General features: G+C 49.6%; 1 protein-coding gene across 1 annotated transcript; it reads left to right on the top strand.

Annotated features, from left to right (window-relative positions):
- Positions 1-4,685: 4,685 nt before the first annotated feature.
- Positions 4,686-5,945, top strand: LOC125640034 (olfactory receptor 52M1-like). The gene has a single exon (XM_048858207.2). It carries the CDS (start codon positions 4,686-4,688, stop codon positions 5,631-5,633), a length of 948 nt encoding a protein of 315 aa, XP_048714164.2. The 3' UTR covers positions 5,634-5,945.
- Positions 5,946-12,529: the final 6,584 nt, after the last annotated feature.

The raw sequence follows: 12,529 nt of genomic DNA on the forward strand, positions 1-12,529 counted from the left end.
TCCCCTGCTCCAACTCACCACTCCCCTGTTTATGCATCTGTGATAAATATAAAGGGAAGAGTAACCACCTTTCTGTATACAGTGCTATAAAATCCCTCCTGGCCAGAGGCAAAATCCTTTCACCTGTAAAGGGTTAAGAAGCTAAGGTAACCCCACTGGCACCTGACCCAAAATGGCCAATGAGGGGACAAGATACTTTCAAAGCTGGAGGCGGGGGGGAGGCGGAAGAAAAGGTCTGTCTGTCTGTGAGATGCTTTTGCAGGGAACAGATCAAGGATGCAAGCCCTCCAACTCCTGTAAAGTTAGTAAGTAATCGAGCTAGAAATGCGTTCGATTTTCTTTTGTTTAATGGCTGGTAAAATAAGCTGTGCTGAATGGAATGGATATTCCTGTTTTTGTGTCTTTTTGTAACTAAGGTTTTGCCTAGAGGGATTCTCTGTGTTTTGAATCTGATTACCCTGTAAGGTATTTACCATCCTGATTTTACAGAGGTGATTCTTTTACCTTTTCTTTAATTAAAATTCTTCTTTTAAGAACCAGATTGATTTTTCATTGTTCTTAAGATCCAAGGGTTTTGGGTCTGTGTTCACCTGTACCAATTGGTGAGGATTCTCATCAAGCCTGGTGTAGGGCTTGGGGGGATATTCTGGGGGAAGACATCTCCAAGTGGGCTCTTTCCCTGTTCTTTGTTTAAATGCTTGGTGGTGGCACATAGGGTTCAAGGCCAAGGCAAAGTTTATACCTTGGGGAAGTTTTAACCTAAGCTGGTAAGAATAAGCTCAGGGGGTCTTTCATGCGGGTCCTCACATGTGTACCCTAGAGTTCAGAGTGGGGAAGGAACCTTGGCAGCATCCGAGGATCACATCAGCCCTTTTAGCCACAGTGTCACACTGGGAGTTCACGATGAGTTGGTTTCCACAATGACTCCTAAATCCTTTTCAGGGCCTGTGACGTTATTGACTTGAACTGGGATCGTAGAGATCATTGTTGCAACCAAAGTCCTATAGTGGCACTAAATCTTGTATAAAGGGGGTCAAATGAGGTGTCTAAGACAAGTTGATGGTTTGCTGGTTAGGATGATGCTGTCTGTTTGCATGTAACATTTTTGTAGTTGAAGTTATGAACATTGGCTCTGTACTGTCTGTGGTTCAAACTTGTGCTACGCTTCTGGGTGACACCGCAGAGAAGTTGGTGTCAGCTCTGCCTAGCCTGCTGGATGGCCCATTAAGGACCATCAGCTACACAACTGACCCATTGAGAGAAGGCAGACATGCCTTGGTACTCAGCAAGGTGTGCAGGGACCTGCAGGGACCGAATGGCTAGGCAGCAGTTCTGCGGAAAAGGATCTAGGGGTGACTGTGGACGAGAAGCTGGATATGAGTCAGCAGTGTGCCCTTGTTGCCAAGAAGGCCAATGGCATTTTGGGATGTATAAGTAGGGGTATAGCCAGCAGGTCGAGGGACTGTGTCCAGTTTTGGGTCCCACTCGAGAAGAAGGATGTGGAAAAATTGGAGAGAGTCCAGAGAAGGGCAACAAAAATGATTAGGGGTCTGGAACACATGACTTATGAGGAGAGGCTGAGGGAACTGGGATTGTTTAGTCTGCGGAAGAGAAGAATGAGGGGGGGATTTGATAGCTGCTTTCAACTACCTGAGAGGTGGTTCCAAAGAGGATGGTTCTAGACTATTCTCAGTGGTAGAAGAGGACAGGACAAGGAGTAACGGTCTCAAGTCGCAGTGGGGGAGGTTTAGGTTGGATATTAGGAAAAACTTTTTCACTAGGCGGGTGGTGAAGCACTGGAATGCGTTACCTAGGGAGGTGGTGGAATCTCCTTCCTTAGAAGTTTTTAAGGTCAGGCTTGACAAAGCCCTGGCTGGGATGATTTAGTTGGGGATTGGTCCTGCTTTGAGCAGGGGGTGGGACTAGATGACCTCGTGAGGTCCCTTCCAACCCTGATATTCTATGATTCTATGATTCTATTCTCTGAGGTGTTTCCAGGCCATGGAATGGGCAGCTTGTCTTTGGGACAAAGAAAGAGAGACCACATGGCAAGAGAATGTAAAAACCTGCCGCAGCTCCTCCATCTTGTCTTCAGTCCTGCTTCTGACCTCTGGAGGGACTTTGCTTCAAACCAAATCTTTGAACCAAGGACTGAAAGACCCATCCCAGCTGGGGATGTTCTCCAGAGACTTGATTTGAACCTGCCGTTTATTCCATCACTGCTGCAAGCCTGAACCAAGAACTTGGCCATTCCTGTATGTCATTGATTCCATTTCACCCATTCTAGCTCTCATCTCTATCTTTTCCCTTTTATGACTAAATCTTTAGATTTTAGATTCGAAAGGATTGACAACAGCGTGATTTGTGGGTAAGGTCTGATTTGTATATTGACCTGGGTCTGGAGCTTGGTCCTTTGGGATCGAGAAAATCTTTTTCCTTTTACTGGGGTATTGGTTTTCATAACCATCTGTCCCCATAACGAGTGGCCCTGGTGGTGATAGTGGAAATTGGAGTGTCTAAGGAAGTTGCTTGTGTGACTTGTGGTTAGCCAGTGGGGTAAAACCAAAGTCTTCTCTATTTGGCTGGTTGGGTTTGCCTTGGTGTGCACAGAAACCCCAGCCTTGGGCTGTAACTGCCCTGCTTTAAACAATTTGTCTCAGCTGGGTCCCGCTAGAACCAGCCTCGTTACCGGGTCCCTGCGTCCATAATACGGTGCCCTAGTCTGTGGGTCGGGCCTGCATTGCCTGTTCTGAGGGAATAACTTTTCATGTGACAGTATTAAAACAGGTTTCAGAGTAGCAGCCGTGTTAGTCTGCATCCGCAAAAAGAACAGGAGGACTTGTGGCACCTTAGAGACTAACACATTTATCTGAGCATAAGCTTTCGTGAGCTGCAGCTCACTTCATCAGTGCCACAAGTCCTCCTTTTCTTTTTGTATTAAAACAGTTTGTTTGTGTGGGCCCAGCTCATCAAATGTTCCAGATCAGCCGGTGTGCCTGCCCTGGCCTCCTCAGTGGAACCACTTTGGGTTGTCTGCAAAGTTTTTCTGCAGCGATTTTCTATTTCCTTCCAGATCAGTGATGAAAATATTCAATAGCATCGGGCTTAGAACCCTGCTAAAAACACCCCCGTTCACCCCAAGGACAAGGCCAGTTTTTAATCCACTTTACAGGTTCTCTACTGACATTGCAGACTTTCATTTTTCAGTTGAGTGTTTTCCATGCTGAATCCAATGTCTCAGAGAAATTGAAGTTAATTGCATCTATGCAGTTCCCTTGATCAGCCAAACCTGCACTCTCCTTGAAGGATGAAATCGGTTTTATTTGACAAGACCTGACTTCCATAAACCATGCTGGTGACGAGCATTAATTATATTCCTCGACTTTTTTTGAACTAATCCCAGACCAGCTTTCCAGTGTTTCCTGACCTTGTCAAATTTTTTTTTTAACCCCCCCCCCCTTTTTAATACTTTTCATTTAACACAGAACTGTCCTGTATGTGCCCTTTTGTTTTGGCTCTGCTGCTGACAGGTCGTGTACTTCTACTCCCGAATGAGGTGTGTGGGCGATCGGTCAGTTTGTAACTCTGGTGTTCGTAACTCTACGGTTCTACTGTGGAGGCTGTTAAACATCCTCCTTGGCTGCTAATGGGCTGGAGACTATTCCATCACCTCATGTGATAGGAGTGCCTCCTACTGCCTCTTTCCCAGTGCAGAACAAACCTATTTCTTCAACACATCTATGTTTTCTGCAACATTAAGAAGTTTCCTTTCTCCCTCTAGGAATTGGCTTAAACTTTTCCTAGGATTTCTTTTGTTCTTAATATACTTAATAACCCCCTTTTTGTTATCCTTAGTCCTGCCAAGCATGGAGTTTCCCCTGATGTCTTTATCATTCCTTATCAGTTTTCATAACTTCCCATTTGTGTTGCCTGCTTCCTATTTTCCCTTTTTACCCATTTGTATCTGTTGCTTTTCCCCACATAACTGCTGCCTTCACTTTGCCACTGAACTCGGTTTTGAGCCAAAGTTCTCCACTTCCTAATTCTCCATCCCATTTCTTAGGCATCCAAACATTGTCTTTGATTTGGCCACTACTGCGAACGAGCAGGTGTTTTGTTGACCTGCTTTCATTGATGCCCAGGTCTTTTCCCTGAGGTGTGTCCTAGTTGGGATGTTTCTCCCTGGCACATGTCTTGGCAAAGGTTTGGGGTTTTTTTACGTGCTCAGATTTTGAGTAACCGGTTGAATGGGGACTCCCTACAGCATGGACTCTGTAGCCTGGCTTTCATTGCATTAAGGAACAATGATGGATAACCAGTATCCACTCTCGTGTTTCCTGCTGGTGCCTATTAAGGGTCCCCACAACAGGGCATGTAGAATTATTGACTCATGGAGCACCATCAACCATGGAATTGGCATTAGTAGGGCCAGTTGTTCATAATTCATTTATCTGACTAATGAAAATGTCGTTTTTCAGTGTGTCAAGAGCGACCAATCTGCTTCCCCATGAGAACAGCCCCCAGCAGTGCATGTAGTGTCTCAAACTAACATTGTCTCTCCACCCAGGCATTTGAACTGCGACCATCACCCAAGAGCCTGGGCACACACAGGAAGTTGGGGGAACGTACGGTACATGAAGGAGACACCGTTCTGCCTCAGAGTTGGATACCTTTTCCCATACTCCATGTCTGATTCCAACACAACCGACTTCACCAACCCCTCCACCTTCATCCTGCTGGGCATTCCTGGCCTGGAGATGGACCACGTCTGGATCTCCATCCCCTTCTTCACCATGTACGCCATAGCCATGTTGGGGAACTTCACCATCCTGGTCATTGTGAAGATGGAGCAGAGCCTCCATGGGCCCATGTACTATTTCCTCTGCATGCTGGCTGTCAGTGACCTGGTCCTGTCTACATCCACCCTGCCCAAAATGCTGAGCATCTTCTGGTTTAATTCCAAAGAGATCAATTTCAGTGCCTGCCTCACCCAGATGTACTTCATTCACTGCTTCTTAGTGATGGACTCTGGGATCCTCATGGCCATGGCTTTGGACCGCTATGTGGCCATCTGCCATCCCCTGAGACATTCCACCATCCTGACAAACTTTGTGGTGGGCAAGATTGGCCTGGCCGTGGTGCTGCGTGGTGGCATGCTCATACTGCCCTATCCCTTTCTGACAAGTCAGTGGCCATATTGCAGAACCACCATCATCCCCAACATGTACTGTGAGCACATGGCTGTGGTGAAGCTGGCCTGTGCCGACACCCACATCAGTAATTACTACAGCCTCTCTGTGGCATTCTTGGTGACGGGTCTGGATGTGTTTTTTATTGCTGTGTCGTATATCCAGATTCTCAGGGCCATCTTCAGTCTCCCCACAAAGGACGCCCGGCTCAAGACTTTTGGGACCTGCGGCTCCCACCTATTTGTCATTTTAACCTCTTACATCCCAGCTCTCTTCTCCTCCCTCATGCACCGGTTTGGTAACAATGTGGCGGTACATTTCCATGTTCTCATGGCCAATGCGTACCTTCTAATGCCCCCCATGCTGCACCCCATCATCTATGGGGTGAGGACCAAACAGATCCGGGACAGGTTGCTCCGGCTACTTACTCCTAAAGGAACCTAAAGTTTTCTCCTGGTGCTCTGGCTCTCAGACCCAGCTTCCTGCAGAGCTGGCTGGTGACATGGTGCTGGGCCCTCTTCCCTGAATCACTTGCCGGACAGTCAAAAAGGCAGTAAATGCTTTCCCGACCTTACTGTGCTGTGTCAGTGTGACAAACTGGGGAATAGGTCTATGTATCCACCCTTACCCCACCTCTTCTGCCAAGGTCCCGATCCTGCTTTGCCTCTTTCCCCCAAGGCTCCCTGCCTCTGTCGCTTGCTCCTCTATTCCCCTCCCCCTGTCACTTGATGGATCATATCCACCTCCCTCCCCTCACCACAGCTACAAGGGAGCATTTTCAGATTTTGTTGGGGGTGGCAACTTTAACCATGATTCCAAGGGGAACTTAAGGTCTTGAAAACTCTAGTTTGTTGGCAGATAACTTAGCAACTAGCTGACGGGAGCACTGTGTCTAATTCTGATGTAAAAGAAAGAAACTTAAATAAATATTAGACCCTCTCAGGTCTGATACTAACATGTTCAGACATCTTGTGCCAAGTCACTTAATGGACACTGGTTAGGTTTAAAATATTCATGTATATTCTTACTTTGTTACTACTCTGCAGAGAGAGAGACCTCATCAGGACTCCTGGGTTCTATCTCAGCTCTGGGAGGGGAGTGGGGTCGAGTGCGTTACAGCGGGAGTTGGGGGGGCAGATACATCTGGGGTATCTATGAGAACATCAGAACGGCCCTACTGGGTCAGACCAATGGTCCATCTAACCCAGTGTCCTGTCTCCCGACAGTGGCCAATGCCAGGTACCCCAGAGGGAATGAACAGAACAGGGAATTACCAAGTGATCCATCCCCTGTCACCCACTCCCAGCTTCTGGCAAACAGAGGCTAGGGACACTGTCCCTGCCAATCCTGGATAATAGCTATTGATTGACCTATCCCCCATGAAGTTATCTAGTTCTTATTGGATCCATGTTATAGTTTTGGCCTTGACAACATCCTGTGGCAAAGAGTTCCACAGATTGACTGTGAGGAAATACTTCCTTTTGTTTGTTTTAAATCTGCTTCAGACTAATTCTATTGGGTGACCCCTAGTTCGTATGTTCTAAGAAGGCGTAAATAACATTTCCTTGTTTACTTTCTCCATACCTCTCAGGATTTGAGAGACCTCTGTCATATCCCCCCTTACTTGTCTCTTTTCCAAGCTGAAAAGTCCCAGTCTTATTAATCTCTCCTCATATGGAAGCTGTCCCATACCCCTAATCATTTCCGTTGCCCTTCTCCGTTCCTTTCTGCACACAGCATTCAAGGTGTGGGGATTAATATAGAGGCAACATGATATTTTCTGTCTTATAATCTCTCCCTTTCTTTATGATTCCCAACATGCTGTTTGTTTGCTTGATTGCCACTGCACTTTGAGGAGATGTTTTAACCCTATTCACTCCCCTTAGATAGTAAGAACTCTCTGTAGCCTGATATCTCTGGGCTTTTCCTGAACTCTTCGCTCATGCTCCTTGTACCGAGGGGCAGTGCAGTGGTATTTTATATAATGTAATATAAAAAATAAAGACTAATAAAGAGGCATGTATTAAACATGTATTGGGGTATGATTCCACGTATGAGGTCGTGTTTCACATCGGCATTCCAATTCCACCGGCGGTTGTCAGGGCGCTTGTGGGAACAGAGCTATGTTCGGGGCATGCTGCAGTGCAGAGCAAAGGTGAAGGAGGCAAGCGCCCCACAACTGCCGTTTTTACGGGCTGTGCAGAGCGGAAAGGACCCCAGACCTATTCTCTGTCCCATCACGCCCACGTTGCATTGGGTCTGTCGAGCAGGTGAGCTCCTCAGCAGGAGATGGTACCTGTGAATCCTGAGAGGGAAGTGTCTTCCCTGGGAATCCCCCTCCGGTAGCCGTGCCCCACACCGCTCTCACCCCAGCATCTGCAGCAGCGTCCCACGCCGAGGGCCGACACAGGGGTGCGCACCGTTTATAACACAGCTCTGTGCAACCCCGGGGGGTTCGCTCAGCTTCTGGCGGAGACGTGGCATCTGAGTGTAAACAGGCCGGTGACTTGAGACACACTAGCCAATGTCTCTCTTCCCCGGCTGCGCTTCTGCGCTATTTATCCAGCTTTATGAGAAAACAAGAATTAAGGGACCTTCCCAAAGGGAAGTGAGAACTCTGGGGCTCTGTGCTGAGTCACAGAGGAATTGGCTGCTCTGTGCATTTGTGTATATTTAAAAATTATGCTTGATTAGGAAGAAAACTGGGGATAAGACCTGTGTCTCCATGGGGTCTGATACCCTGTAAATGCCCAGGGTGGAGGGGTAGAGAGTAGACAGACAGATCTGGAGACAGATGGCTGAGGGGAGACACAAGCACTCTCTGCAGACACACGGGGCTGTCGCTAAGGGACCAGAGATCAGTCATTCTCATCAGTAACGATCATCAGACTGTGCAGCACCTTTCACTGAAGGATCTTGAAAGCGCCTAGCAAAGGAAAGTCCTGTGAACGTATCCTCAGTGTACAGATAGGTAAACTGAGGCATGGGGAGAGGTGACTTAGCCAAGGTCTCACAGAGATTGAGTGGTGGGATGACAGACAGAACCCAGGAGTCCTGACTTCTTTACTGCAACCACGGTCTCTCTGGCATGCCAAGAGGGAGATGGACTCCCACTCTGGCCGGGGCTGTTCGTTGGGTGGGATGCAGAGGAATGGCTGGAAGAAGGAGCCTGATTGCAATAGCTGAACTCTCTGCCTGCTCACCTGGCTCACTGGGGGTATTTGTCTGGTGCAGAGCACCTGGGTTTTTAAGCAGTGGAATGAGACTGAACAAATTCTCCTGTCTGAGCCCAACAGGGCGCCGTGTTCACCTTTCAATGTGGCTGCAGACAAAGGCCGTAGGCTTTTAGGCCTCACAACATAGCTAGAGGCCGTATCCTATGGCTACAGGAAAAGGGTCTGATCCTTTCAGTACGTCCAGGCTCCGGAGATCCCCATGCCTGACCCCGTCGTACCCCAGGTATGGCCTGGTCCCAGGGGGTCCCCAGGAGCTGCCCCAGGTACGACTGGCCCCCAGGGGTCCCCGGGAGCTGTCCCGTTCTGCCTTCGGTCCGTCTAGGATCATCAGACACTGAAACATTCCCACTGGCGACAAGGGCCAGAGCTGCTGGATGACGTCTGTCCCAGGGCCCCTCCCTGGCACGGTCTCTCTGCTCTGCATGCAGGAAAAGGGCCTGATCCTTCCACCTCGCTGGAGAAACCGAGGCTCCTGGAGGGTCCGGCAGCAGATGAGCCGGGTTTGAGGAAGGCAGCGGCGCCGAATTGCGTTTGTGGATCTAGCCCTGGCCGCCTTTCTGGACGATGCTTTAGTCAAGCACAAGTTACGGTTGGTCAAAGCCAGGGGGGCTGGCTGGCGACGCTTGGAGGAAAAAGCCAAGTTCCTGGACACTCACCTCTCACTTTCAAAAACTTTCCCCTCTTCTCTTTGTACAAGGAGCAGGCTCCCTGGGCAAAACAGGTTTTTATCTGCTCTCTACCCGTCCTCCAGTGGCTCCAGTGTCCCAGCTGCTTGCCCTGCTCGAAGCCGGGCAAGGCCCCTTCCTTCGGAGGCGAGAAGCTGTAGCAGCGTCCTGGGAGGAGACCCTGATGTGGTGCTGTAGGACTGAATACGGCCATTTTTGCCAAGTATGATTATCCTGTTTCTATGCATGTATCAGCTTTGTGTCTGAAGTCATTACTGACAATCTACGGGTATCTTACACCTTCACCTCTGCGGCCAGGACGAGAAGCCATGGGCTTAAATTGCAGCAAGGGAGGTGTAGGCTGGAGATTAGGAAAGACTTCCTAGCTGTCAGGGTGGCTAAGCCCTGGAACAAATTGCCCAGGGAGGTTGTGGAATCTCCATCGCTGGAGGTTTTCAAGAACAGGTTGGACACACACCTGTCAGGGCTGGTCTAGGTGGTGCTGGTCCTGCCATGAGGGCAGGGGACTGGACTAGATGACCTCTGGAGGTCCCTTCCAGTTCTGTGATTCTATGTGTTGTGTTCCTGGGTAGCACCCCTCAGGTGGCTAAGGCGGTACGTTGGTGGCCCTTTGAGGACACTTAGTGATCACAAAGGGCCACAGAAGAAAGGCGCCTCTGCAAGAATATGGGAAATGGCTGATCCTGTGAGTCATCAGAGCATGTAAGGACCTGGGATACGCTCACGTGACCCTGGCCTCATCTCATCTTCTCTGCACTGGCTTTCCAACAAGGAAGCTCTGAACAAGGTCTGGTGACCCCAGCCTGCTTGTGTAATTTCTAGAGAGGCTTTTGCAAGCTCGCAGTGCGTTCCATCACTGCGATGAAAGTCACCTCTGAACACGGAAAAACCACTTGGATGTATCTGATCTATTAACCATTTGTAACTCTTCTTCTTTTCTTTTACTATTTAACCTTGAGTGTCTCTTGAGATTAGGACGCTATAGGTGGTGAAATAGATTGTCACTGAGTACTCACCGTGGGGTCCAGAGTCCGGGTGGTGAGCCAAGGGCTGGGATGCGTCTGGACACTGCATTTTTGGCTTCTAGTTAACCAGTGTGGTGAGACAGATGTTTGTGTTTGTTCCTGGTTTGGTATAATCTAAGGATAGAACCACCAGCCGTCTGGGCTGAGTCAGCCCCATTTCTCAGCAGTTTGTTCTGAATTTGGTAAGCTCGGCTGTGTCCCACTGAGGCACGGTGACACATGGACACCGCTGACAGGTGCTTCACAGACTCTTGCTCACTACTCCCAGGAGGTATCCCCCTCTTACAGATGGGGAAACTGAGGCAGCATGAAAGGAAGTGTCTTGAGCCAAGAATATAGCCCACTGTCACCCACTGACATCACTGGAGTATTTGGCCCAAGTTATTTAATTGGAGATGAAGCATCAGCAGAGACCAGTGAGCTGGGAGGGAAGGTGACTATTTACCAGGTTCGTGTTCTGCTAGCCAAGGGCCGTAATGAGCTGCACACGGCACGGCCTTGGTTCATTGCAGCACACGGTTGGGCTGTACGCGCTGTGCAGCGTTCCAGGCGACGTGCCGTCCCTGGTAAACAAGCAAGAGGGGACTGAAAACTGAGCTGTGTGGAAACCTGCTTTGTGGCCACAGTTTCTTTAATGAATTCCTCCCGTTTAAGGACTGCAGCTCCACTGATCACGAGACACAAATAGCCTGAGTGTGTCTAATACAAGGCAGGGGAGCAATGCCAGTTCATGGCCAGAGCAGTGGTGCTGGGGGTGTGGCGGTGACAGGACTCCCAGTTCCTCTTCTCAGCTCTGCCACCGACTCCTTGGGTGTCCTTGGGTGAATCACTTTACCTCTGCAGGACTCAGTCCATCCATGACACGGGGATAACGCTGCCTAGCAGCCTAGCTACAGCGCTTCTAAATGGAGTGATCAAAAGCGTCATGTAGAGGAGACGTTAGACTCAGCTTCCCTGTCCAGCTTCAGCCCCGGGGCAACGCGTCCCCTGCAGTTCCAGATAAGGTGTCCGTGTACATGTGTAAATAGCCGGCTAATGGCAGGTGGGCAGTTTATCTCCTGCCCTGTGAGCTATCAAAGCCACCCCACCTCTGCCCAGCATCCCGTCTTCCCAGCTAATGCGGGGCTGATCCTTCTGCCTCTCTCAGCTCTTGTCCTCCCAGCTTCAAAGCTGATCCCTTGCCCTGCTCCCGAGGCCTGGCTCAGGCCAAAGGGCTCCCAGCCCATCCCCTTCGCAGGGACCCTGCCTTCTACAGGCCCCCAGCTGGGAGGAACACAAGGGAGCTGAAAGCTAAGGAAATGGGCCACACAATGGTCTCTGCCCTCAGGACCTTGTAGCTGAGCTTCAGGGCTCACAAGCTGTGTGATGCACAACCTCGTCTGCCTGCCACACAGCCCTTCTCCCACCCCTCAGCTGCTTTTATACGGCTTCCCGGCTTCCCGCACCGATCCCGACTGGCCTGTCTGCCCCAGCGCGGCATCCTCGCTGCACTCACTGCGGGCTCCTTGCCAGGCTGCAGCAGCTCCCGTCCCAGCCCCGGAGCAGATGGAGCCCAACTGCGGGGCGGGGAGGTGGAGGTGACCCAGCGAGTGACGGGGAGGGGAGAAAAAGAGCGAGCAGCAGCAGTGGGCATTTGGGGCAAGAGGCAGAAAGGGAGTGGGGCAAAGAGGTAGGAGGTGGAGCAGGGGCTGTGGCCTTGGGGGAAGAAGCGGGGTAAAAGGCAGGGATCCAAGGGTCATGGTGGTTAGTTCTCTGAAAACATCCACTCAATGGGCAGCGGCTGTCAAAGAAGTGAACAGACTATTGGGAATCACTGAGTACAAGGAAAGGGAGAGAAAATAAGGTGGAAAATATCAGATTGACTCTCTAGAAATCCCTGGTACACCCACATCTTGAATACTGCGTGCAAATGTGGTCGCCCCATCTCAAAAAAGATTTATTGGCATTGGAAAAGGTTCAAAAAAGGGCAATAAAATCATTAGGGGGATGGAACAGCTTTCATATGAGGAGAGGTTAATAAGACTGGGACTTTTCAGCTTGGAAAAGAGGCGACTAAGGGGGGATATGAGAGAAGTCTATAAAATCATGACTGGTGTGAAGAAAGGAAATGAGGAAATGGTATTTACTCCTTCACATAACACAAGAACTAGGGGTCACCAAATGAAATTAATAGGCAAGAGTTTAAAACAAAGAAAAGGAAGTATTTCTTCACACAACACACAGCCAATCTGTGGAACTCCTTGCCAGAGCATGTTGTGAAGGTCCATCAATGGCCAAGATGGGAAGGGATGGTGTCTGTTTGCCAGCAGCTGGAAATGGGTGACGGGGGATGGATCACCTGATGGTTGCCTGTTCTCTTCATTCCCTCTGGGGCACCTGGCACTGGCCACTGT

This window comes from Caretta caretta, chromosome 1 (assembly GCF_965140235.1).
Source record: "Caretta caretta isolate rCarCar2 chromosome 1, rCarCar1.hap1, whole genome shotgun sequence".
Classification (NCBI taxonomy): Eukaryota; Metazoa; Chordata; order Testudines; family Cheloniidae; genus Caretta; species Caretta caretta.

Coding starts and splice junctions, on each gene's coding strand:
- LOC125640034 (XM_048858207.2), top strand. CDS start 4,686: ATGTCTGATTCCAACACAACCGACTTCACCAACCCCTCCACCTTCATC.